Consider the following 27,405-nt stretch of genomic DNA (forward strand, 5'->3'; position numbering starts at 1 on the left):
ACGGCTTCCGGCGTGCGCGCGCGGCGGGCGGGCGGGCGAGCGGGCGCGCGGGCGGGGGGGGGCCCGGTGGCGGCGGAGGTTGGGGCGGCGGCAGCGGCCGGGTCTGTGTCGGTGCGGGGCGGCGGCGCGCAGGGATGGACACGCTGGGCAGGAAGGTGGTGGTGTGCGACAACGGCACCGGGGTGAGTCGCTTCTGTCCCGGGACCCGCCCTGCCGCCGGGGCGGGGGGGGTGTGGGGTGGTGAGGGGAAGCAGGGCGACTCCCCCCGGCCCGGCCCGGCTTCCTCCGGCACGCCCGCGGCCGCGCCCGGCCTGCTGCCGCTACCGGGCCCGGCCGCTTTCCCCCCACCCCGACCCGGGCCCAGGCGCTGCCGGGGGCCGGCGAGGGCCGCGCCGCCCTCCGTCGGCCCCGGCCCGCGGGCAGCCGCCGCAGCAGGGGAGATCGGTGCGGGCCTGCGGAATGAATGGGCGGGGGGAGCTCGGCGCGGAAAACCGCCGGTCCCGGCGGGTCGCCGGTTGTTCGCTGATTTCTAAACCGGCTGAGCAAAAACTACCGCCGGGGGGCTTCGGTGCTGTGTCTGGTGGGCGGATATTGTGCTGCGCCCCCCCCCCCCCCCCCCCCCCGGCATTTTGCTGTTTTACCGTGAATATATTTCTCTACGTGACCTGAGCAAGTCTAGCAACGAGTATTTAACCAAAAATGCCGATTTTTAAAAAAATTCTGAATGAGTGCGTTATACATCGAGCAAACAGGGATGTGTCCCTCTATTGAGGATTATTCGTTTTAAGGAAAGGATTTGGTTCTGTGTTACTTGTTTGGGGTTTTTTTTGCAGCTACTGGTCAAAATGGAGCGTCGTCCTTTTGTTAATACCTTCCTGATCAGCAACATACTCAGAATTAGCATTTTTTAAATCAGGATAGCCCCAAAGGTTTTCTCCCCATCCTTTCACCTTTTCCGCCTTCCCTGAGCGTGCAGGCACCTACTAGAAAGGCATCCTTTGTCAGTGGTACGCAGGCTTTGAGGCGCCTCGACAGGAAGTGAAAAAGATAACCATTTTATAGCAAAAAGATGTTGTAGGTGGCTATTTCCTCTTGGTAATTTTGTTTAGAAATCTAGGGTTTCCCCCAGTAAAATACGATGTGAAGTTAACACAGCTGACAGCATGTAAAGATCTGTTGAATGGCAAAAAAAAGGAAGTGATTTTTTTTTTTTTAATAAACACTTGGAAGAAAGAAGTTGAGTTTTTTAAAAGCCAAAGAGGGAATAGTTGAGACAAAGGATGTCATTGTTAGAGATTCAGCATCCTGAATTAGAGGGTTTTCCAATTAGCATCTGAGATGGTTCAGAAGGAAGAACGTCATGTTTGACAGTTCTGATGTCATCTCGTTTTACTCCTATAGCAAAAATTATCTTTAATAGGGCTGGGGTCCAGAGCCTTAGGGCACTTTTTACACTATCATTTAGAAACAGGAAAGTTAAAAGGCATTTACCATTTTCTTGTTACAAAGGGATGTGGAAGCTTTTTTGTTGGTGTTTATTGTTTAATACTCTTACTGTCAGACCTGTATCCAAAAAAAATGTTAAGCTTCAACCTTTAGTGTGGTCCTTTACATAGCAATAAATCCCGGAGTTGTAAAATATTTGGTATATCGGTAGTGACAGCAGTGTTGTGCTTTGACTGGTCTCAGTAAGGTGTGAGGCAGAGGGTAGAAGCCATTGTTTTTACCCAATTTCCCAAGCTGGGTTTGCAACACAGATTTTGTACCGCGTAATGTACCTGTGTGTGCTTTTAAATCAAGAAATGTCTTGGAATGATAAATTTCTTCCTCTGTGAGTTGTACCAGCAGGATATAAATAACTATAATAGTGGAAGGTGCCTTTATAGTGCTGTTGCGTTTCTGAGAGGAGGGGCCTGTGTCACTTCAGCTTGTGTTGCTTTGGGTTGTGTTCGACCTCTAAGCAGATCAACGTGCGTATGGGAGTACCCTGGTCACAGAGTTCATTGTGTGGGAGAACAGAGTATCAAGAAATAATCGTTAAATCAGTAAACTCAAAATATTTAGGTTGAATTGGGATAATTAAACTAGAATTGGAATAATTAAACTGGAAGAAAAATCAATTCAGTAAATCTTTCAAGCCTCAACTGCACATTCTCAAGTATTATTGTCAAACCAGTATTTTTATAATAATATTTTTTTCTGTATGACAAAGAAGAGATGCTTTATGTCAGAGTGATTTCTGATATGTTGAGATATATCAAACTTAAAACCATAATTGAAATTAAATCTCTTGCCAAGCCCCAGAAATATTACAGAAAAATAGAGAATATCTTTAGAAAACTCAGATGTGACTTTAACTTTAGGCTTGTCTTTGAAATTTACTGTTCTTGTTATGCTGCAGTAGGACTTCTTGTGTATCTGGCTGCAAGCAATCTTTGAGGAAGAGGTGACTAGAAGGAAGTTCTTGCAACACGTAGTGTGGCAGAGAGGCAGGCAATGGCACCTCAGAGGACTAAAGCGTTAGAGATGGATTTTCTTATTGGTATAGGACAAACAGTAAGTTACTTAGTGGCCTGTAAAATCGCTCTAATGGTATTTAGGGTGTGTGTTTGAGAGTTGCATCAATGGAAAGAATCAAGCACAGAGACCTGATAAGAATATTAGTATTCATTTAAAAACTTGTCACGTGAGCTGTTTGTGAGCTTCCTCATTCTTTTCGTTTGAAAGAACACTTATACGTACAAGTTCTTGCTGTTTGATGACTCAGTAGGAAGTGAAAGAGTCGGTATAAGCCACAGTGAAATGGAGAAGAAACTATATATGGTAAAACTCTTACATACGTGCTCTTGCACACAGGCAAGCTACATAGCTATTCTTAAAACATTCTGAATTTATAGCAAATGAGTGCAAAAAGGAATGATGATGAACTCTTGACTTCCTTAGAGATGCGTGTATTCATTGAGTGTTCATTACTGTTCAATATATGATGTATACTAAGCATTGTGCTGAAGTTATTTTACAGTTGTTCCAAGGAGTGTGCACACTAAGAGATGGAAGAGGAACAAGCACATTATACTTAAATTTTGCTAGAGAGTTTCAAATTGAGAATGGCAGGAACAGTGAGTATTTAATGTCTGGCACTAGAAAAGAGAAGCTGATTATATTCCAAACTGCTGCAGTTCATAACGTTTAACTGAAGATTTTGCAGGTTCTCCTGTAAGGGACAGGAGGAAGAAGTATCTTCTATTTCTTGTACCCCTTTAAAAATCTAAAACTGTCCAGAATCTGTTATTGTATACATCTGTGTTTCTTACCTGTTGGTAGTTTTACCAAGATTGGTTCTTCAGCCATAATATCCAGTGTTATGTCATCACAAACCTACCGAGCCAGCTGAAATTCAATATTGTCAGGGAGAGTACTATGGTGGGGATGCTCTCATTGATGGGGAAGGCTGACTTGTTCTCATCTTCACCAAATTTTCATGTAATCTGGAAGGGAAAATTTCAAATTTGGAGGGGAGAAGGCAATTAAAATTCTGCTCCTTCTGTCTACTGCTGAGTTTGCCAAACTTTGTAAAAATGTTATTTTTTAAGGCTCTCTGTTCTGGCCTGAAAGAGGTAGAGAACAGACTGTGAATGTCCAAGATTAATCTTGCTCATTGTATTTCACATAGATTAAATCTGATTTTGATTGTGGTTTTGGCTGACTGGAGAAATGACGATTTGTTTTTAAAATCTAGGATTTTTCAGCACTATTAACTTCCCAGGAAGGTGTGTCAAGGTCTTAACACAGAAAGGGACTGGAAATTACTCTAATGGTTCAAATAGTAAGAACTTAGAGTAGTATTTTTGTAGGTCAGCATTTTCTAGGTCAGCATAGTTGTATGTGATTTTGAGAGGTATTTCTAAGGTTGTCCAAAACGTGCTTACTGATTTTGTGCAGTAGTTGTTTTGGTTGCATATCTCGGTGATCGCTATAGAAATCACAGGGTTTATTTGCCCAGTCAGCAGGATTTAAAAGTGTGGGTAGCAGAGCTTCTTGAGGGGTGCTCCAGTAGTTTGAATTGTAAAGATTCATTTAGATGTTAGTGGTGCTGTTACTTCTGTTGACCAACATGGTTGGTGATGACTGGTGGGGAAGCTGCTTCATGCCAGGGGAAAGAAAAGGAGGAAAAGCTGTAAGCAAATGGATGGGTGTAAAGGTGCATGGGCTACCTGGAGGTGCTTATGGTTGTACTTGAAACAGTTCATGGAAGCCTAAGCTGGAGGATGGGATTGTATGGGATGTTTTATAGAACTAACTTCTAGCTTCACCAGGTCCTGCACAATGAAATTTGTAACAAGCATACCTAAATGTTGTAGTAGCAACAAAAATCATGTGATTGCCCTGAATGCAGTAATTTGCTAAGTCTGAAAGGGAGCTTGTTTCATTTTTTGAAATTTGGACGCCATTATTTGGACTCAGCTCAGTCATTCAAAATGTCTTATATGTATGTTTCCTCTGGTATAAAACTTCTGGTAGAGTCTCCTGGTGTATTCAGGTAGGTGATCCAGAAATGCTTGTGGCTACTCTTTGCTTTCTCATAGCAGCACTGCATTCTTGAATACACAGATAAGATCTACATAACTCCTAGGTACTTCTGGCCTTAATATAAGCAAAAGAGTTGATAAGTACTTGCCTTTTCAGAGAACTGGATTGAAGTAGAATGAGGGAAATGAGTTGAATACACAGTGTCATTCTTCAGGTATTCCAAACAGCTCTGCCTTGGGAGACAGCAAGCACTGAATGGGTGACAGAAATTGGGGTCACAAAAAGCAAAGAAAAATTCCCTTCCCCCCTGTATTAGCCCAACTTTAATTAAAATCTCTCTTGGCTCTTTCCCTAACTGGCTTTATAAATTTCTTTCCAAATCCGGTGCCCTTTTTACTGCAGTAAGGCAAATAATTTAGAGCAACAGAAAGTGACTTTTCATGTTACTGTTAGTGTAATGGCAGAATTCCCCTCAGCAGCAATTAGCTGTAGTTTTTCCTGTGATAATTGTTTTAGTGGCAGGTTCAGACCTCAATTCAGAAAACTCAGTGAACGTTTTGGAAATTCTAGCAGATGGCTTTTGATACAAGCTGAAATGGATAATTAAGCTTTGGGACAGGGTCCCAAGGAGGCTGTGAATGTCCTTGGAGGCTTCTAACACCTAACTAACTGGTCAAAGCCCGAAGTGAATTCAGTGTTGAATACTTTGAGCCCAGGGTTGGATGAGACAGCTCCTGAGGTTCCCTCCAACTGGAATGATTCCGTGATGCTGTGTTACCACTGTTACACCTAGATGGTTGAGTGATTTTTGCAGATGAAAATGTGTAATGTTTAGTTTGGGGCTGCAGGATGCTGTTCTGGCATGCTGATGTAGCGCAGTACGCTAAGTATGCATCAAAAAAAGAGAAGCCTGCTCTGTATGAACTGCAGGCAGAACATCAGAGTAGCATAGCCAAAAAGCATAATTTGCTGATCCCCATGAGCTAAAATTGTAACTTCTTGCTGGCACATTTGAAGTTCTTGTTTTACAGCTGAGCTTCCTCTAGTGAATTTTTTTTTTTTTTTTTGTGCTCAGTTAATCCTCACTGTTTTCTTAGTGTATATACTATTTTAGGACCCAGTGATACAAAGCTTCCTTTTGTACATATCTGGGTAACAAGCACTCTTTCAGAGTATCCTGTTTGGTGTGAACTACCAAGGTTCTGGTTTTGGTTATGCTGTTGGTTTTAAAGTGCTTACTGCAGAATCATATCTTTATCCTTAAAAGAAACTCTGAAAATTATGGAACTGAGAAATCCATCTGAGTTGCACAGGTTATCTGCTAATTCACTATTAAACACTTTTTATAACAGCATAACACCTGAATTCATAAGGTTTTGGTTTTTTCTGATGTGTAATTTGTTATGGTACTGTGTGCTCTAATTGGAGAGGTGATTTAATTTGGTCTCATTGGGTACTCATTATAAGGTGAGCCATTACAAAATGATGGGTTTCAGGTTGCTAGAGAGCTTTTTTATAGAGCGACAGGAAATCCAAATTCAAACACTGGACTCTTTTACACCTCTCAACGTACTTAGTCGTTTTAATACTGTTTCTGAAAAATCTGACAGTCTGATTCAGAAAACATTCTGGAAAATATTTTAATTCAGTTTTACAGATCTGTGCCTCATCTGAAATGTGTAAAATTGATTTGAAAATATAAATCCAATTGGTTTCCAGTGGGACACGTGCTTTTAATTTTTTACCCCAAACCAGGTTTCTGTTGGTAACCAAAAGTAATGAATATTCTAATAAAATTATTTATTCCTTTTCAGTTTGTGAAATGTGGCTATGCAGGCTCAAATTTTCCAGAGCACATTTTTCCAGCATTGGTTGGAAGACCTATTATAAGATCAACTGCTAAAGTGGGAAACATTGAAATCAAGGTAAATTTTTTTCATTATTATTCCTTTCTAACAGATAAAAATATTTAGGGCAGCTTTTGACTTACGTAATGGTTGGAAATGATTTTTTCCTTAATTCCCCTTTATGCTCTTTCAGTATCTCTTGATTCGTTTCTGTATTGGGTTTTAGCCTGTCACAAACTACAAAGTTATTAAGAGGGTAATCTAAAGCACTGGAGGCCTTCAGATAGTACAACTGAGGAGGCAGCAGGTAGGGCTCAAGGGGTTCTGGGCAAAAAGGGACTTCAAATGCCAATATGTAAATGATGTCAAGTTTAGAAGGCAGAAATCGGAGAGAAGTGGTTGATGTTTGTCACCGAGCTGTACTGTGGGTTTCTGAGGCAATGCTGAAGAGCTGCTGGAGCTTCCAGGTCTTTCTATACTGTTTGCTTTCTACTCAGAGTTGATCATCTGTGATCTTGTATGAGATGTTTAACCTTGGTTGTGTTTGCATTTCATTGTTTCTATTGTTTTTGTTTTCTTTTCTTTTTGCTGTTGGTAGACGTAGGTACTCTGCACCAGATAGAGATGGAGGGGCTGTGTCCAGGCTACTTCATCTTGGGACGTTATTCCAAGCTTGGAATGACGGGGAACCACTGTTTGAGAATCTGTTCCTGAAGTCTGGGGAGCTATCATTTCTCACTTTATTTTCTAATTACAGACTAACGCTTCAGATGTTAGTAGTTGCTTCTGCACTACAGGCTTCAGTAAATGTCTTGGCCCTGGTGTGGTCACATCCTCCCTTTTTGCTTCTAGCCACACATTCTCACCTTGTGCTAGTCATACTGCTTGTGCAGTCATGTGGTGAGCTGCTTTAGTGAGCTGATCCAGCTGAAGAAGAGTGATTTCTTTGTCAGGTAAAGTTTTGACTGCCCTACAAGACAGTTGTGCAAGCTGCAGTTTGAGAGGAAGGCAGAAGCAGGAACTTGAGGGAGAAACAGGAGGTGATGCAGAGCTGTGGAAGCCCTCCTTTAGGCCAGTGAAGGTCAAGTAGAACCACTGTGTATAGGCTTTCAATTTTGCCTGCCTTGTTGTTTCAGAGCAGCAGCTTAGTAAAAGGAAAAAAAACCCAAAACCTACCATCTGCCCAGTCTTCCTTATTTTCAGAACCCTGTGGGTAACAAGGAGAGCTTCAGTTATCTGATTTCTGATGCTGCCTGTAAAAAGTTAGTGGTATCAGCAGAAGGCCATACTAGGAAGTCAAGAGGATGAAAGACATCAGACCTTTCCAAAATGCGCTTTTTAAAAAAAAAAAAAATACTGTGATACTGCTTACCTCAGCTAGGACACTGTGGTTGAAAGGGTGGAAATCTTTCCCTTTCACAGTAGACAGGAGGTTTTGTAAGGAGTGGGAAAACATCTTCCTTTCTCTTGCAAGACTTTGTGAGAGGTGTTTCTTCAGATATCTGCTTGAACTTAATGTGACAACTTCTTCAAGGAGGTCCTGGTAGAGTTTTATGAAAGTTGTGCAGTGATTTACAAGTCTTAAGTCCAAGAAAAATTCTCTTGCATGAAATCTCATTGTTGAAGTCATGTTTTCTTTCCAGTTGATCTGATACAGCCTGTCCTGCCAGTTTTGTATCCTCTGATTATCTGATAACTTAGTTTAATATCATTACAGATGACAGTGTTGAATTGGAAAGATAGGAGGTAGAAGTGAGTAATTGCTATGAGATCAGTGTGAAAGAACCAGTAAACTATAATTTCGCATGCATTGCCCGTCTTCTGCTTGAGCATGGATCACACGGGTGTATCTTAGAGAGTATAAACAATGTGTCTAGATTCTTCTAGAAGTTTTATAGCATCTGCCTGTAATAGTTTGTCACTCTTTCTTAAGGAAACTGTATCAAGAGAAGAAATCCCTGCTACAGATACCCAAAGTATCCCAGTAGGATAATACAGTAGGAAGACTTGTTAAGTGTGAGTGCTGTTTTTCTATGTGAGCTTATTGAGATTTCCTAAAAAAATGTATTTTAGCAGATGAGTCTTATGCCAAAATTTAATTCTAGCCATTCACTGCAAGTTCTTATGGGATAAGTTTAAAACTGAGTAAAGGAAGCTGGCAAGGAGATTATCAGTTTAACTTTTCAAAACTATTCAGAAAAGCTGTCATTCCTGTGAAATTCAGAAACTGTGAAAAGAGTCTGGAAGCTGGTCAAAACAGTGGTTATCATCCATCTATTGAGTTACTGGTTTCAGGTTGCTTTGTCCATGTTTCCCTTCTGGATTCGCATTTCAGCCAGCAGCAGGGATATAGTTTTTCCCTCTACTTGGAGTCGCCAGTTAAGGACATAGACACAAAAGTTCAGTTCTTACTGGGATTATTTTGCTTAAAATTGCAACCTTAAAGCTCTAAATCCATAAGCATAGATGCTGCTCTTAGCTTTTACTGATTTACTAATCTTTGCAGCAGGTTTTGTGGTTAATAACCATCTTAGGAAGGCAGGACTGATGAGTAGCTTTGACTACTTAAAACAATTAGGATTTTAGGGCAGATCAGACCCGGTGACCTGCTGAGCCATAGTCCACGTCCTACAGTTCTGCTCAGTTTCTGCCAAAGGCAGCCTGGAGAAGGTAATTCTCTGGATTTGAAGTGAGGAAGAGGGCCACGCTCTGACCAGCCTCTTGGTAGGGCAAAGGCAGCTGCCAGAAACTCTACGCTCTTTTCCTTTGACACAATTTGCAGAATAAGTACAATTGCCCTACGGGACCTGATATTTATTTTACGGCTTTTGACAGCTTAGGTGACTCAAAGTGAATTTAATTGAAGGAGGAAAAATATCTCAATAATCAAAGAAATGGCTTTACTGTAATTTTGGACAGTGTTTGTGCACATACACTTCAAATATTTCATAGTGCTTCCTGGCTGCTTTAATTATCTTATCTTTCTATCTCCATGGCTTGCTATAGGGAAAGAGCTTTGAGACACTGCTCTTACTACTGCACTTCATGATTGCTTGTTTCCATTCTGAGAGTAGATGCCATAATTGAAGTAAATATCTCTTATGCGATTCCTTTTGGGTATTTGTTCCATGATAATATTAACAGATTATCCTGCTTATAGGTGAATGCTTTTATGTTATAGTTTTCAGTTCTTGGGTATTTAAAGCAGAATTTTTAAAACAAAATTTGAATTTAGCGTTTGTCAGAGCTAGTTATGGTCAAATGCCTCGAGTCTTGTCTAGTTCAGATAAACGCTTTGCCCGGGGTAGAACTCCAGTGTTACAGAATATTTATGCACAGAATCCTATTTACGAGAAATAGGCAGATATACTGATCTTGTTTGCGACGTAAGATACATAAACATGACATGCTGCTGACATGTAGCAATAGCTTCCTTTAAAGACATTTTAATCTGAGATCCTCAGAATGTTAGTTTGGCCCTAACTAAACTAACTCTGATCATTTCCTGCTGTGCGTGCATCTCTTTCAGCCTATTTCTACTGTGTACTTAAAATAATTTGAGAATTTCATTTAGGCCTTTTCTGACTTTCTTGCTTCTACCTTCTTTCTTCACCTTTCTTGACCTGTTGAAGTAGAATAACAAAAAGATGGTAAGTGAGGTGCCCCTGTGCTGTTTGTTTACCATTTTTGCTTGATGGGACCTAGTAGCTGTTATGTTATTTTTTGATGCTATTCATTGTTTTGTCTTGTCCTACATTTTACATTTGAATACATACTTATTTTGGACGTTGTTCATTGCTTTGGTTTACTAGCAACTAATTCATGAGAATATTTTATGTATTGCTTCTAAATGCTACATAGCCTGTAGTTTTGCAAGATGTAAGAATAACCTAAAGAGCAATGTAAGCTCAGCATCTTTAACAGTAGAAATTGCTATATTTAACACTACAAACCCAGAGCTTGAATAAACTTTCAGATTTCAGTCGGACAAATATTACTGAGTACCGAAGTGGTGGAAACACTGAATGACATGGTAGGGGTTCCTCTGCAAATTCAGTTGTGCTGTCCTTCTTCCTCTTCACCTGCCAAGAGCGCATGTTTGTTAATGTGCTCTTGAGAACAATTGTTCTGCCTTTAGCTTTGTTTTAAAAGGATGTGAAAGTTTTGTGCAACTTGCATTGCACATTTGAATAGCAGCTTTTCCTGGGCTTTGTCCTGTTCGGCAGCGTAGAGTCTCAACGAACAATGTACAAAAAAGGCTTCTTACTCTTCTAACTGGTGGAGTTTCTGTTGTCTTAAATTCTCAGGTGTAACATGGTTGCATGGTGGAGTTTTCATAGTACGGTTTCACTAGAGTACATTTGATTTAAAATGTTAGTCTTGACCTCTGTCTTCTGTACAGTGATGATCTACGCAAGGGAAAACAAAACCTTATCAGGGAGAGGGGTTGGAAGAGGAATGGTTTGATTTAAACTGTTTTCAACTAACTTCCTTTTTATATAGTCAACAGTAATTGTTTAGATTACTCCTTTAAAAAAGTATTATAAACCGGATGCTGGATTTTTCATTGTGCATTTTTTTTCCCTAATATTGAACAGTAGGTTGAGTAATCCTCACTTCAGAGTTTTCTGTGCCACAGTAACTGCAAACTGCAGTGGCATATTTTTGTATGAAGCAGCTGGGTTTTTTGCAATGAAATGAATATATGCTAGTATGGAAACAGTGCTATTGGTACTTAGAAATGTGTTTTTGTAGGCTAAATGTGAGCAAGTGAGTTGAGGCTTCTTTAGAAAAGTATGGGAAATAATAGGGAGCAAAGATAACATTGCTGTGCATGCTTCCTCTGGGAAGAACGTGGGAAAGGAGAAGATACGATGCTACTAATTTGAATGTGCAGTGTTTGCATAACTAACTATTAAACAGATTGCTTAATCAGTGTGAAATGACTATACAAACTATGCATTAGTCGGTTGTATTTGTGTAAGAATGCGTTACTGGGGTTTTTTGGCTTGGGACTTTGACATGGAACAGACGAGAGTATATTTTATATTTAGATGTGTCTTTTCACACCCTACTGACATAGGCAATATGTAAACCATTGTTTCTTTTAATGTCTAGTGTGGAACTTCTGATCTCTTATTTGCTTTTGCTACTGTTCAGTATGCTTATTCACCACTCATTATTCCTGTTTTGGTATTGTGCACAGAAGTTTGCAACATGCATGGAAAAATATTCTGCCAATCCCACCTACTACCCTTATGTGCTATTTTGCGTCTCAGCCTTTCGAAGTTAGTATTTGATAAGAGAATTTTGGAGGTGTCAGTGGAGAAACATCTGTACTTACAAAGGTCTTTTGGTATCTAGCTGTAGCAGGGTTTATTAGTTTGTTTAAGGTTAATTGGAGAATGGAATTAACAAAGTTTGTTTTGGAAAAAGTTTGGGATGGGTAACAACCAAATTTAAATACTACATTCAGTATATTCTACTTTTCTCCTAAGTACCTGAAAATGATTCTAAAATGTGGGCATTGCTTAAGAACACAGTTGGACGCAGGCTGGAGCACTGTCATTCTTGAGGATTTTGGTGTATGGAGAACTTTGCAAACACTAACATGTTTCTATATTGAAATTTTACAGGATCTCATGGTTGGTGATGAAGCAAGTGAATTACGCTCAATGCTGGAAGTGAATTATCCAATGGAGAATGGGATAGTTCGGAACTGGGATGATATGAAGCACCTCTGGGATTACACGTTTGGACCAGAAAAACTTAATATTGACACAAAAAATTGTAAAATACTACTGACAGAACCTCCCATGAATCCAACTAAAAATAGGGAGAAGATCGTGGAGGTATGTCTGTCTAGTAGAAACTGATACATACTGTCATTGAAGCATTGCTAAGAGATTTTAACCTCCTGAAACACCTGGTAACTAACGGTCTGAAGCAAAGCAGTTCCGTTTTCTAATCAAAACTCATCCTCAGCCATAGTCATGAAGGCTACTGTGGTTAAATTCAAACAAGCTGACCTCGTTCAAAAGCTGTAAGCAGGCTTCTTGTCTCAAGTCATATCGCTTGTAAGACGCAGAATTGGAAATACATGTTTATCTTCATGTATCCAAGACATTGATTACTAGCTATTGGATGAATGTTAATTACTTAAAATGACTTGGACTCCTGTAAGCCAATAATGCTTCAGAGGAGATTGAAGCTTGAGCAAGGTGGTGCTTACCAGATGGAGCAGTGTTGTTGGAGGTAGCTGAGACAAAGGTGTGATGACAACCAATTCACTAATCTTTGATTAATGCTAGGGATTATCAGTGAAAGCCTTCTAAGAAGGAGGGCCTGGTTCTTGGATCGTCGATCTCACAGTGCTGCCCTGGGCAACCTAAGCTCCATCTGAACTTTGCGTTAATGTAGGTTGTCACATGTATATTGTTTAGCCCTAGTACTGTGTGACAAAGACACTATCTTGAAGAGCAGTAAGGTTTGATGAGAACAAAAGGTTTAGTTTCCTGTTTTGTTTTTGTTCTCAAGCATCATAGGTACTTTCAATTAATCTAAGTATTCAGTATAACAAATGTAATTTTAAAAATGTGTTGTTAGAGTAGCTGATAGGGCAGGAAAAATGGGTTCTAAGTCTGAAGCCGTATCCGTTTATCAGAACTTTGAGTATGAAAGCTTGTGTGGATATATTTTTTCCCCCTCCAAAATCAGTTGCTTAGTCTAATAAGAATTTACCTTTATCATTATCTGCTGATCTTTCCTTTAAAATCATTTTGTTGTCACAGCTACAGTAGTGCTTTCTGCAATGTGGCAGTGAATCTATTGGTGCTAATCTTTTCTTTCAGTGACTTGGGAGCAAGTGAAATAGCAAAGTTGGAAAAACTTAAGTGAAAAAAATCGATCTGTACAATCTGCATTCAGCATGTCTTAGCAATTGTGGGCATTAGGGACCCATTACCTAAGTATTATGTAATGCAACATTAGTAATACAGTCCATGGTACATCAGTCAGCTGTGGTGTGATAGGCATAGCAGATTTTTCTGGGTGGCCTCCATATAGCAGGAATGGCTGAATTTCCTGTTCAGGCTTCTTTTGCTTTTCAGCTGTCTACAATAGTGTTCTTGTGTCTGTTTTCCTGCTACACACAAAAGGCTGGGTTTTAGTTATTCTGGGACTGAGTAATTTTGTACCGTAAATTGAAAAGGCTTGTATGGCTTCTGAAGTATGATAAAATATTTGTATTGCTCCATTTGCTTTTTTTAAACCCCTCCACAGATTGTAGATACCTAATCATGATCCAGAAGATTAGGGAGACCTGGAATCCATTTTTGTAAATTTAAATTTGAGTTAAACAGAAGCTCATTGTTTCTATTAATATTTTGAATGGATTGCAGTGTTATGAAGGCTAGCAATATTTAGTTTTTAACTGCAACCTATTTATACTCCTTCCATTTTTGACATGGAGTTTTCCTTTTTAGGGAGGCTAGCCCCGGTATGAAGCAGAGGACTGAGTTAAGATTTTTTTTTTTTTCCTAAAGCCTGCAGTAAATGTAATAATGCCTCTGCATTTTGTGATACAGTGCAGTAGCATTTTAAAAAGAAAAGCTTAGTCATCTGGACTATATCAAGATGATAGATAATTATATACCCTGTACTTCATTCTGCTTCCAGTAATTCTCTCTCCTTATCCCATTGCTCCATCAAACTCAGCTACATAGTAGTAGCAGCAAGTGTTCACAACAGTTGTATTGTAAAATATATATTTTTAAAGTGCTGGGTTTTTTTATAGCATGTACAAGACACTGGTTGCTGCTCAGCTTAATTGAGTGTTTGCTGTTTGTTTGTCTCTAGTTATCTGCTGCATTCTCATTCTGTAGTACCCTCAGGAGCAGCCAGACTGTAGTGGCATATCATGTAGCTGTAGAGATACTCTAGCACTGTCACTGCTCCTAATCCCAGCCTGGTATTCTTAATCTTTTTTCCCAATTTTTAGTTCTTTCTTTCTACATCCAATTAGAACATCACTTTGTAGGTAATCCAGAAGCTGGTGTCACGAGAAGAAGAATCTTTTCAGGAGAACATCCTGCCCAGTGTTTACATCTTAAGATTTGTTAACATATATTTCCCATGTCAAGGCATTTTTCATGTCAGATAGAACAGATCTAGATATCTTGAAAGAATAACAACCCCACAAAGGCCTGCATATAGGTTATAAAAGGGTTTTGCAGTGGCTTCTAGGGTTTAGTACAACATGTCAAGGCAGTAACTAATGCCATTTGAATATTCATTTTGTTGTATGAAGATGATAATTTAGATTTTTCTTAAATTAGTTTTTCATTTTGTAAACACTCAGGGTGTTTGAAAAGCTCATCCATTGGAATAGTGCTGGTTTTAGACAATGCCTACTCAAATGGGATCTCTTTTTGAGTTGCTGCCCTTTCTGCTGTTCCTTTTCTGGCAGACACTTCTGCTTCTTGTTTCTGAAGGTATTGCGTTATGTGCTCAACTGTGGCCAGTACGGAAGTCACTAGCCAGCCTTGTAAGGTCTTGCTCATTCTTAGCTCCATGCACCTGACTACTCTATTAAATTTCCTTTTATACTGGCCAGTTCACACTGGGGGTTTGTAAAGACCCAAAACATGATGCTCTGCAGCTCACTCCCTCTGTGTTCCTTACTGCTTGACTTCTGCTATACTGCGTGCTCACAGCAAATATCCCGAGAAAAGCAGCATCAGTCTTCCCAGGAGTTTTGCGGTGTGCTTGATACAGCTGTGAAATCATTGACTTGGCAAGGATCGGGGTTTTGATATGGGCCAGCCATTTAAAATCACGCTATTCTAAGAGGAGGTTCTTTAAATAGTTCAGAACTCTAAAATTGTCAGGCATCAGCTTTTTTTCTTTAAAAATATTTAGGTATCTTTTACTTGAACTGTGGGAGTACTTAGGATTTAATCAGTTTCTAATCCTAGAAGTTGCAGAAGTGCTCAGGAGGCTGCAGAATAGCAAACGCAAAACTTCTGTGTGTGCTGGAATAGTTAGAGTTCATCTGTGTTTCCTGGTAAAGCATTTTGAGGGGAAAACTGCTGTACAGTATGATTTGTTTACTTGGGCTTTTTTTGTGTTTATAAAGACAACGAGATCGTATAAACTTTACATCCTTTAATCTTAGACTCTGTTTCTTCACTGAATCTAGTTTAATGGATAGGGGAACCTAGTCTACAAGATGGGCAGTTACTTTTCATGTTTCAGTAAAGAGTTCTGCAAACCTGTGGTTTTCTGTATGTAACAGAGTTAGCCCTACCCGTACTATTTCAATTGTAGTGGATTTTGCACTAATTCTAGAAGTTTGTCATCAGTTGCCCTTTAAAGAAGGGAAGAAGGCAGCTCAGAAGCAGAGAACAACCTGTGACAAAGGGCTTATTCTAGACCCACATGCATAGGAGTCTGTTTGGTCTTTACTTGACATAGTCTGTAGTTGTACAAAGTCTGTAGGGCTTGATGAAGACTCAAAAAAAAAAAAACCCTGAACTTCCTAAGATTTAGAGCATACACCTTTAACAAACATTTTGTTCCCAAGTCACACTTCAGTAATGAAATACTTGGCTGGTCTGCAAGTACTGCCTCCTGCTCATTAAGCACTTTGGAAAACGGCTTAGTAAAGCTGCAGAAATTGGTGTGTGGGTTTCTTGTAAGTATACGCTTTCATTGCTAAATGGATGTGGAATATTTCATATGGCTCATCCTGTGTGAACAGGTAAAGTATAGAACTGAATGTACTACCTACTGCCATAAAGCAAGTAGGTTTGTAATGTCTGTGTAGAATTGGTGTGATGAAATTTATTGGGAAGTGATTTTGATTAGCAAAAATACAGAATTCTAGAAATACAGTTTTCAAACATCTGTGGAATTTAAGTATTTGGTCTGTTTTGGAAGTTAATTTTTGCCTTCATCTTACAGGTTATGTTTGAGACATACCAGTTTTCTGGGGTGTATGTAGCCATTCAGGCTGTTCTTACTTTGTATGCTCAAGGTAGGCAAAGATAACTTAAAATCTGTTTAGTTTATAAATGTGTTTCTGAGCCAAAGTACTAATATGGTATTAATGGGTCTTGGGCTTTCAATGCTGTTCTAAGTAAGCTCATCTCTGACTTATGGGCTTGCTTTTTGTTTTGAGGAACTATTGATAGGTACCACTGTCGGTGTTGTTTTCATGAACCAACTGTGGAGACGTGCTTGTAAATGCAAAAACCTGGTTTATGAGAACTGTCATTGTTTCAGGGTGTAGTCTTTGGCTTCAGGTCTTAATGACATGCTTTTGATTTTCTGATAAAGGAAAAATTTATTACCATAAGTGAATTTCAAGATGATGACTAGGTGACTTTTGCACTATTTTCAGTTCAAGAAAAAGTTGATTTGTTGCTGTAGATAAACTAGAATAAATGATCCTCAGCCTGAGGAGAAAATTACGGATTCACTGAGTTTGATAGAAATTCTACCATTGACTGCAATCCACCTAGGATTTTAAGAAGTTACTCAAGCACATCAGTTCTGATAACATGACTCCTTACATCTGTTTACTAGTGGCTTGGTGTATTTAGCTGTCACATAGCAGGACATAAATATCCTTGACCATTAACATATCACCATAGTTTCTGTGTCCAAGAGCAAAAGTGATGGGGTACTGGAAAAGTGGTTCTGCTATGCAAGTCATTAAAAATAGTTAAACTAAAACCACTTTTGCAGACCTGCATATTAATTTTATTTGTTGCGATCTGTGCAATTACTCTTCTTTCTTTTTTTTCTTCTTCTTCTTGGTTTTTCTTTGGTTTGATTCCTTGTATTTAATTGACTAACATGCAGTCTTAAATTCTGCTGTAATTATACATGTATTTTACTGTATAGTGCTCAATTTCTTTGTGAATAGCAAAATGTAAAACAACTTAGAGCAGTCCACAATGTTTCTACATCTAAAACAAAGCTGAAGACCTTCTAAGATAGAAAAAACACGTGGCACATAAGTAGAACATTTGCTTTTGAGAATGTAAAGAAGCCCTTTAAAACATCCTACTTATTTATATTACATTAAAGATTAAAGTAGTGGCTAAAATTACATCCAGAGATGTGCCTCGTTTTGGTGTACCACACTTTGTTGCTGCTGTTAAAACTCTCTTAAAACTAGTTGTTGCTTTTCCCTGGAATTCTGTGTGCTTGTGTGTCTTTTAAAGGCAAAGGGGTTTATATATCAAAACCTAGTTCTAATTAGGAAATTCTTTAGCAATTCCTCACAACAGTCTTTTGGAGTTAGGTGTAGTCCCTCGTGACTATTTCCTTCCTTACTGCGTGCGTCTGATTGCAAGACTTTGTGTTTGCATAGCAGTTATTCTGGTTCACTAATAAATGTGAAGACCTGATCACACAACTGAACCAAGGTGTGTTCTTTGGTTCATTTGAGGCAAATAACCAATTTGTTTGCCTTCTGTTTACAAGGCTTGAGCAAATTACAATAGCCAAACTAATGCACCTTTCCATTACATCTTAAATGTTCCTTCATTATTTTAAGGTCTTCCCTTAAAATATGTTTTCTTGCTTTAGGTAGCTTGTGAGGAACTATAAAACTGTTTTCTAATCAACTTTCATCATTAATTCTGCTTCTTATTTATTTATTTTGCTAGTGAATAACAAAATTCGCTTCAAAATAACAAAACTTCTGTTTCTACATGCTTATATCATCTCAGTTTTGTACACCTTAGAATTTAATGGGTTTATGGTAAATGTTTTTCACTGGAGTTGACTTCTTTAGTGTATGAAAGGGGATCTGATTCAGCCTAACGCTGTTTCTATGGGGGAAAAAAATTATATGTGTGCTATATAGTCTAAATATTCTCTAGCTTATGAAAGCATTGTTTTGTTTTTTGAATACCAGTCAAAATCAACAAGTCCTAATAATTGTAACAAGGTAAACTTGTGGCCTAAATGCCTCTAGGTTTCTTCACATTTGAGAAATTAATGTAAGGTTGCACAGATGCAGCTGAATCTGAGGAGGAATTTGTGCCTCAACAAGCTTTTAATGATCTTAGATATTCTTTTTAATTAGAGTGCAATTTAAGATGTCAAAATACTAGATAAAATTGTGAATAGCAGAGTTATAAGCATCCAGGAAAAAATAGCGGTAATACTTTCAAAAAACTTATATGGAAGCATTTGTTATTATTAAAACCTTAAGTTTAAAATCCAGCTGGATAACAATAACCAAATTTTAAATTGTGACTACTTTTTCCCAAACTGATGACTGCGGAAATAGAGGTTGTTTTAAGATTACAATGAAAAATCCTATCTTAAACTTGCTACTATTTTGCTCTATTTATGAAGGTGCTAATAAAAGTTGTACCTTTTTCTTTTTCCCCCTCGCATTCTTTTAGGTTTGTTGACTGGTGTTGTTGTGGACTCTGGAGACGGTGTAACTCATATTTGCCCAGTTTATGAAGGTTTCTCTCTCCCTCATCTCACCAGACGGTTAGATATCGCTGGGAGGGATATCACTAGGTACCTCATTAAGGTAAGCTGGAAAGAATTTAAGGTTGAGGCTGGTATCTGTGGTACATGGGTTCAAGTTAAAATCCCTTGATAGCAAGAAACAACTATATGTTTTGTCTTTATTATTCATATGTTAACTACATAAAAAACTCTATATTCTCTGTATTGCTTCAGTCTATCCTTATGTTTCCTCATGTAAATCACATGTGATATTATTGATATTATTCAGAGACTTCACATTTTCTTAGTGGCAGTCTTCTAGGAAGGGATTTTTATTCCATATTTCGGAAGGAAAAACTCAAAGTTGGCTTTCTTGATACATAAAATGAAAACTGTATTCTATCAGTTCTACTAATTATTTTCAGAAAGACTTTTTTCTTACAGTGTGGAAAATAACGTAGTGATTCTTCCCTGATTATTAAATAATACAGTATGTTTTATGGACTTATTTGGGTTTTTTTTAAATAAGAGCAGCATTCTGTATTGACAAATCTTATGGTTAAACTGGAATACTGGAGTGTTCTGAAGTGAGGTCCTAAATATAAGAATTATTTTGGTTATCTTTCACCTGTCTTTAATGGTTATACTGAAAGTTGTAATGATGAAGATGATTTTTGACTTGGAGTAATGCTGCTGCTGTTCTGCTTTTCTGTTATTAATGGATATGCTGTGACAGATTTGACTTAATACTAAATTTGCAGTTAAAAAAGGGAGACGAACTTTTAAAGATACATGTTTGAATGTACCCACCTACTGATACTGATGTTCCTCTCATCTACCGCTAACCTGGTCTGTTCCCTCTAGCTCCTCTTACTGCGAGGGTATGCTTTCAACCATTCTGCTGATTTTGAGACTGTTCGCATGATCAAGGAAAAGCTATGTTATGTGGGATACAACATTGAACAGGAGCAGAAACTGGCATTAGAGACCACAGTACTAGTTGAATCCTACACGGTGAGTGTTTTGAGACAGCTTTTCTTGTCCTGAACTTCATAGGCTTAAATTCAGGTAGCATTTAACTTTGATTCTTTCTAAATTTTTGTCAGTAGCTCACTTCCCAGATACAGGGGTCTGTAGAATCAGATTACTTGGTTCTGGGAAAACTTTTAAAAGCTGCTTTCTTTTTTTTTTATTATTTTTCAGATTTTCCATAAAACTTTGTACTCATTTTTGCCATTGTAGATCCTTGAAATTTGAATATTATAGTACAGGAACTTGTAGAGAAAGTGGACTTGCTCTAGCATGTCAGACTGTGTTTCAGCTCCATCCATCTAGTAGTGACACATTGATTGATATCTGGTGACAAGAGTGGTAAACTTGCTCTTGGTGGAAACTTCCTGTGATCACACATGGAAGAAAAGAACTTTCAGGAAAGCATTACTCTTGCTGTAAGATCAGCTTTTAAATTGATATTGCAAGGTAATGTTTAGCATTGGTATTGCAAGGAAATGTTTAGTAGTCAGTATCAATGTATCTGGTCCCTGATGTCTCTAAGTAAATTGCATAACAATTGAAGAATTTGTATCTTCTTTCAGTAGTACTGAATGACTTCTTGCAGTGGTGGCAATTATCAACAATTTCCTGTTTTAAAACATCAGGGAACAATGTAGGTCATTTCCTCTTGGTTTGTTTAGTATCCAAGTGGCTAAAAGTAGTCTTCTGAATGATGTTTTTTATTCTCTAGCTCCCAGATGGCAGGATTATCAAAGTTGGTGGGGAACGGTTTGAGGCACCGGAGGCTCTCTTCCAGCCTCACTTAATCAACGTAGAGGGGGTTGGCGTGGCTGAATTGCTGTTTAACACCATCCAGGCCGCTGACATTGATACCAGGTAAGACCAGAACACTTAAAATCCTCGTGTCAGAGTGCAGGGGTGATGTGAGAACTGCATTCAAACAAAATAACATCTTTTGCTTTAGAGGTTGATATGTGTTCTGCTGGGGGAGGGGGTGTACTAGGAGTAGGGCTCAGTCTGAGATCTTGGAGCTTAACGGGTTTTCTGGAAACTTGACTGTTTTGGTGTGAATGAGCAACGATAAAATCTTGAAAGCACAATATTTTTTTACTTCTGCTTTCTGGGATGCCTGGAAAAGTATGAGCAAGTCTGCCAAACTTGTGCAGTCTGTCTGTGTAATGACCGGTTTTAGATTTGTATTTACTCCCCTGTACGTACAGGTACCTACTCGTACTGGGGTAGACTATATGACACTAGAAAGACTTATTTCTTTTTTTTTTTTTGTCAGGTCTGAATTTTACAAGCACATTGTGCTGTCTGGAGGGTCCACCATGTACCCTGGGCTGCCTTCACGACTGGAGCGGGAACTCAAACAGCTCTACCTGGAACGAGTTCTGAAAGGAGATGTGGAAAAACTCTCTGTAGGTGTCGAGTCGCTTCTTCGTGTGGGGCCGAGGTTTAACCTGAATCCCCACTAGAGGGAACCAAGTAGTCAGAAATGACAGAAGCTACGGGTGACCCTCCGTGCAACTTGCAAAATCGCTGCCTCCGTTTCATATAGGTGGCTTGTGTGTGTATACTTGCAATAAAGCCACCTTCTAGTCCGTGCTAATAGCGAGTAATTACTGAAGTCTTGGATTAGTTTGAATGTAAAATGTGCTAGGGCACAACTTGTGATGTAGATTAAGCGAAGCTAATGAGTTCTTGTGCCTTAAAGTCATCATTGAGCAAAAATCACTTTTCTTTGTGAAAGTTTTGGTTCGTGCTGTAAGTGAAATACTCAAAAGAAAGAGGCTAGAGTTCTCACCTTCAAGTGTAATAAATTTCCCCTGTTCATTGGTGACTGTGATAAGCAGACAACAGCTACACAGACCTTAGAGATGTAACACTGCATTGTAATGCTATCTGCGTTTCAAGGAGGAGATATTTAGAGAGAAAATTCCTTTGAGTGGAGTTTCTAATGCTGAACTGAATTGAACTTCCCTGGTTATTAATACAGTGTTCCCTAAAAATCTTTTGCAGCTATATGGAATGAGTCAGTTGTACAGAATGTTTTAAGTCTAAGACAATATTTCACACATAGCTTTGACTGTACTAATTTTTGCTCTTAAAGTTAGAGCTTTAGCATCAAAGAATTTAAGGAAATATTAATTAGCTAAGTTGTTCTAGATTGTGTAAATTTAAAATTGGTTCCATCTGCCCCTCTAAAACTTGGTATAATTCTAAAATATTTTGTGATCTGATGATCTGGTAACTTCTGATAATTTTAGCCATCAAAGCTTAGGAAGTATTTCACTCTTTACTGTGTTCATGAAATGCAAAAATACGGTGTTTAATTTTGTATTCTGACTCCTGGGCTTTCTGTGGATAGACTGAAGGTATAATTTGGGGGAAAGTGTCAATAGCTGTCTCTAATTGCCAGCAAAAACTAGTTATTTTACTTAGGTTGCGCAAGCTGGAAGCTGAAGCAGAGCCCCGTGCTAACATTTAAGTTTTTGGGTTGCATTTTTCTCACTAGACAGTTTCCATTTCATTGTTCTGGTGGAAAACACAATTTTATTTTGAAGGGCTTTGTTTCAGGAATCCTATTAACAGTTTCTTTTCTCTTTCTTAGAAATTTAAGATCCGAATTGAAGATCCACCTCGTCGAAAGCACATGGTGTTTTTGGGTGGCGCAGTTCTAGCAGACATCATGAAAGACAAAGACAACTTCTGGATGACCCGACAAGAATACCAAGAAAAGGGAGTGCGTGTGCTGGAGAAGCTTGGTGTGACTGTTCGATAAATCCCAAAGCTTGTTCCCATCACATGTCTAAAGCTTTTTTTCTTTCATTGCCAATCTCTGAACTCACTCAGCTACATGCTATGGAAAGGCCTGTCTGTGGCCTTTTGACCCAATGGTCAGGTTTTGTTCTGGTTTCTTGGGGTAGCTTTTTGTTAAATGTTTCTTAATGTGGCTAAATTTGACTATTAAATTTGACCACTTCCCTGCAAACAAAACAGAGCAAGAGCAGCCTGTCTACTTCATTGTTCCTTCCGAGTAGGCAATTGGGTAATTCTGGTAGGCTTTTTCTTCTGGGTTTATTGCTGTAGTACTGCTAGCTTTTGTCTCTAGTTCACAAGGGGTTGTGTGCCTTTTTTAGCATAAGAAAACCTTTAAACGGGAGTTTTTGCTATTGGATCATTGTGGTGGTTATTTTTGCATTTTTTTGCCTCTCTCTACATTAAGATTATTTTTTTTCTTTCCTGCAATTAGGAATTTTGATTAAACATTGTTAGAAACTAGTTTAACTAGCTGGAATGGCTTTAACACACCGTTTTGATGTAATGTGGTTCCATACGCACTGCTGCCTAAACTGGCTTCTGAGGTGGTTTATCCTTAAAGGTGGTGGTGGGGCTTTCATACTGTATTTCTCTAAGTGGGCATGTACACAGTTGCCACAAATGGAGAAACACCTGATATTCTGGCAAATGTAAATTTGTGGCCTTATGTGTCTTTTTCTGGCGAGACGAGACAGGTTTGAGCTGTGTTGCTTTTCTGTTAAGGGATAGTTGGGGGTCAGTCTGACCAAAAATGCCTCTTTTTATAGCTAAATTTTGGTACCGTGTTGTCTCAGCATAGGGAGCAAGAATGTTAAATTAGCTGTTCTGTAATTGTTGAGAAACTTAGATATGCTGAGACAGGAGCCTCTAAACTTTTGAAGAGATTTAATACTTTCAGAAATGCTTGTGAAAACTGTAGCTATAGATATTAAAACCCCGAAAACTAAGTTTTAAAAGTCTGTTTTAAGTGCTTGTATGTACATCAGAAGCACTTCCATTAAACTTTACAAGTATATTAACCTAGTGCCAAGTAGTTACTGCGAATGAGTATTTCAATGACCAGTGTTTATTGCAACAAGCAGATATTTATAAACAACCACTGGCAGTAGGTTATAAAGAATGACCTATATTTGTTCCAGTTAAAAATAACATTGGAATATGAGATGCTGTCGGTTGGTAAATATCCACAATTCGTTTTGTCCAGTCCTGATTTTTGATACTTAACATGGGATGGGGAAGGAAGTGAAAACCAGTGATGAAAATGCTGTTTCCAAAAGTACATTAAAGCTGAGTTGTTCTGAAAAATAGAAGTTGTCACTAGTAATTATCAGCCACCTTCTCTGAGTATAGTTGCCTGTATTTTTTTCCTACTAGCAGACTTGTAACTTATCTTTGCAGTAAAATCTGCCTTACATAAAGCATAGCAAAAACTGCTTGCATATGAATGCCTGTTAGACTTAGTTCTGCTTTGCTTTTCATGGAAATATTATATCACTTCTTACTGGTTTTCCAAGCCTACCATAACATTTAAGCATAAGGAAGTTAAGATATGCTTTTGACTTCCAAACCTTGGAATGTATGAGATATGCTTTCATATACTTGCCATTTGTCTACATCTTTACATTAATAATTGACCCCAGGAACATGGAAATATTAAACCCCCTTGGATTCTTACAATTTGCTTTCTTTCTAAATCGAGCAGGCAGCTTCCTTTTGGCTGAGCAAGCCAAACAGGCAGAAACCATGTCTGCATTTCTTTAATAACAAGACAGTCACTATAGTATTGCTAGTAATGACCATTTAATTATAGGTGGGTGGGGTTTTTTGCAGCTATATTTACTCTTAACTTGAACAATATGAATTTACAGGCATGCCGGTCATGCCTCAGTGCATGCACTTAAGCAGTTACTAGATTTTTGGGGACATGAATGTAAGGGGTACTCTGAATTCCTGTAGTCTTCTGAACATTTAATACGCAAGATTTAAAAATGCTGTGGGCTTGCTTTAGAGCTATGGTTTCTCATGTGACTGTCTCTGGGCATTTTGGACAGTGTTGAGAATCATGGAAATAAACCAAAGAATGACTTAAAAACCTTTTTTGAATGACAATCTGTCATGTGATTTATCAAATCTAGACCTTGACCCTGCAACCCCTTTTCTAAACCATCTTCTCCCCTGTTCATTGGCTTCGGTTAGGTATGTGCATGTTTGAGTAAAGGTTTTGGAATTTGGCCCTTTCACTAGAGAACTTCACAGCACCATGAGTAATAAATGTCAGTTGATTGTGCAGAATCTTGGGTTTCCATGGAAACCGTGTATATATTTAAAAAAAAAAAGGCAACTAGCATTTTAAATTGCAGCTATCATGGATTTGGAGGAATGCATTCGTAATCCAAATACTGAATGGGGTGTTCCAGTTGTGCTCAGTGTGGTTCTCCATGTGTGTGTTTGCACACACGAGAGTGTGTGTGTGTTCTCTCAGCTGACAGCTTCAGTATTGCTACGAAAGCAATCTGGTTTTAAAGTGGTTTTTTTTTTTTTTTTGAAGACCAAATAACTTGAGTTGCATTTGCAATATGCTTCAGCTCCTATAAAATTAGAATAGAAGATGCCGCATCAGTTGTACGTTTTTTTGGGAACATCCTATTTTTAATGTTAAGCTGCTTCAAACCCCCCCCCCCTCCAGTGTTCTAGGATGTTAACCGATGTAACACAAATGGCTTTTTATACAGTTCTGGGTAATGTTAACACACAACACTGGTTGATGGAAATAAACATCTATTTAAATTGACAGGTCTTTTCAATACAAAAATAAAATCAGATTTTTTTCAAAGTAGATTATGTTTGCTTTGTTTCCTTTGGGAAATCACAGTTCTGTCAGTTTTTCTCCAACTTAACTTTCATCACAAATCTATCATGAGCTGCTTATGCTGAGGAAATCTGACATGACAAAATAACACATTTCCTATTGATTGCTGTCATAGCACCCCTACTCCATTTTCTAGCCAGGATTCCACTCCCTCCATCCTAGTTTCTTAAAAAAGAAATTAAAACCCTTATCATTGGACAGGAATCTCTTCTAGTTCAAGCTCTATGCTCGGTACTGCAAAATGGGAAGAGCCCCCGACTTGTACTGACTTCTGCATCCCTGGCTAAGCTCAGAAGCTGCATAACGATGCTCTGTTTAGGCATTGCGACCTCATCTGCAACTTCACCTGCATCCCTCATTTTAACTGATAGAACTGTATGAGGGGTTAGCACATAACTTTTAGAAAGATGCACTGGTTTAAAGCAGTTCTTGCACCTGAAATTTTGTAATTCTCAACTTGCTGTGTGGATTAGTGTCTGGCCCACTAATCACGATGCATTTATCTGGCTTTTGAAACAAGCTCAACCAGCCATTTCACCCCAGCTCATTGTACATGTTGTTCTGTATGTTCCCCAGGCATCATGGCCCCAGTATAGCTTTGGTTTTCTTCGAGTGAACCAGTATGTGCAGTTTGGCTCTGGGTGCATCTGTCTCAGTGGCTAGGTCAAACACATTCCACCTTAGATACAGGTACAGGTAGACAGGATTTTAATAGAGGGGGAGAAGAAGAAAAAAAAAAAAGCCCCCAAGGCCCAAATCTTTATTCCATCACTGTGCATTCTTAGGGGGGAAAAAAAAAAATAATTAGGCTTTACCTCTGCTCAGTAATAATTCATGTTCCCTGCTCCTCCCCTTTGGCTTGCTTTGCCTGACATGGCTTTTGTGTGGAAAGGCCTAAATACAGCTCAGTTGACATTTGCTAGTCAACTTTTTCAATAGTGAATTCTTCCCTGCGGGCACTTCATCTATTTTCCACAAACAAGCTTCATTAGCTGTTTCAATACTGTGAAAAATCAAGTTTTGGAGTTTTTTCTGTTGTTTTGCTTTTTAAAAAAAAAAAAAAATCCAAATATATCTCTTCCTGTGTTCTAGCAACCAGGAGAATGGTGTTAGGAAAAAATGTTTTGGACCTTTTTAGCAAGTCTACTAAAATGTAGACTAAAGTTTTGCTTTGTTTGAGCCCTGCCATGTAATACTTGTTCCTCTCCCATGGGTTGGTTTGTTGTCCTGGTGGTGTAAGTCACTGTCACCTTGCCATTATAGGCCTCAAGAAAAAAAATAATCTTCCATTCAGTGTAGGCTGCTTATTTTGCCTCTTACCTTCACTGCATTACGACATTAAGATCAGCTTTAAGTAACATCCTCCAGGTAAATAGCTTACCTTCTTGTAACCTGTTGTTGCAGCCTACTGTCCCAACTAACAACTGCACAAAAGGAGATTGCAGTGCACATCTGCTTATCGTTCTTGCCTGCCTCGTGCTGAGTTCTGCTCTGGTGCTGCTGAAACAAGGAGGAGAAGTTCAGAGAGGATAGGAAGCGTGGGACTTTGCTTCTCAATTTTTATTTTTATTTTTTTTTTCCCTTTGAAAGCAATTCCTTAACGTTTGAAGATTAGGGAAACAGCTTCTATTCTGCATGATGAGTAAAGCACGTTAAGAGTCTTAGCAGAGACTTGGGATGATGCTAAGAGGCATCTTCTAACCGCAGAACTTGTGGTGCTTCCATACATTTTTTTTTTAAAAAAATAAAATCTCTGTTCCCCAAAGCCTAGGACTGGTAATTAAATTGTAGCTGCAGGAATAATGACAGATATGGGCCCCTTGCCTACACCTTTTCATCACC

The 27,405-nt window shown here is 38.8% G+C and overlaps 1 protein-coding gene across 1 annotated transcript; it reads left to right on the forward strand.

Annotated features, from left to right (window-relative positions):
• Window positions 1-58: 58 nt before the first annotated feature.
• On the forward strand, window positions 59-25,530 carry ACTR2 (actin related protein 2). The gene is made up of 9 exons (XM_074864337.1): window positions 59-182; window positions 6,345-6,455; window positions 12,014-12,229; window positions 16,341-16,413; window positions 18,803-18,939; window positions 19,722-19,871; window positions 20,602-20,747; window positions 21,160-21,292; window positions 22,486-25,530. The coding sequence occupies exons 1-9, from the start codon at window positions 135-137 to the stop codon at window positions 22,654-22,656; spliced, it is 1,185 nt and encodes a 394-aa protein (XP_074720438.1). The 5' UTR covers window positions 59-134; the 3' UTR covers window positions 22,657-25,530.
• The last annotated feature ends 1,875 nt before the right edge of the window (window positions 25,531-27,405 follow it).

Source organism: Strix uralensis, chromosome 3 (assembly GCF_047716275.1).
Source record: "Strix uralensis isolate ZFMK-TIS-50842 chromosome 3, bStrUra1, whole genome shotgun sequence".
Classification (NCBI taxonomy): Eukaryota; Metazoa; Chordata; class Aves; order Strigiformes; family Strigidae; genus Strix; species Strix uralensis.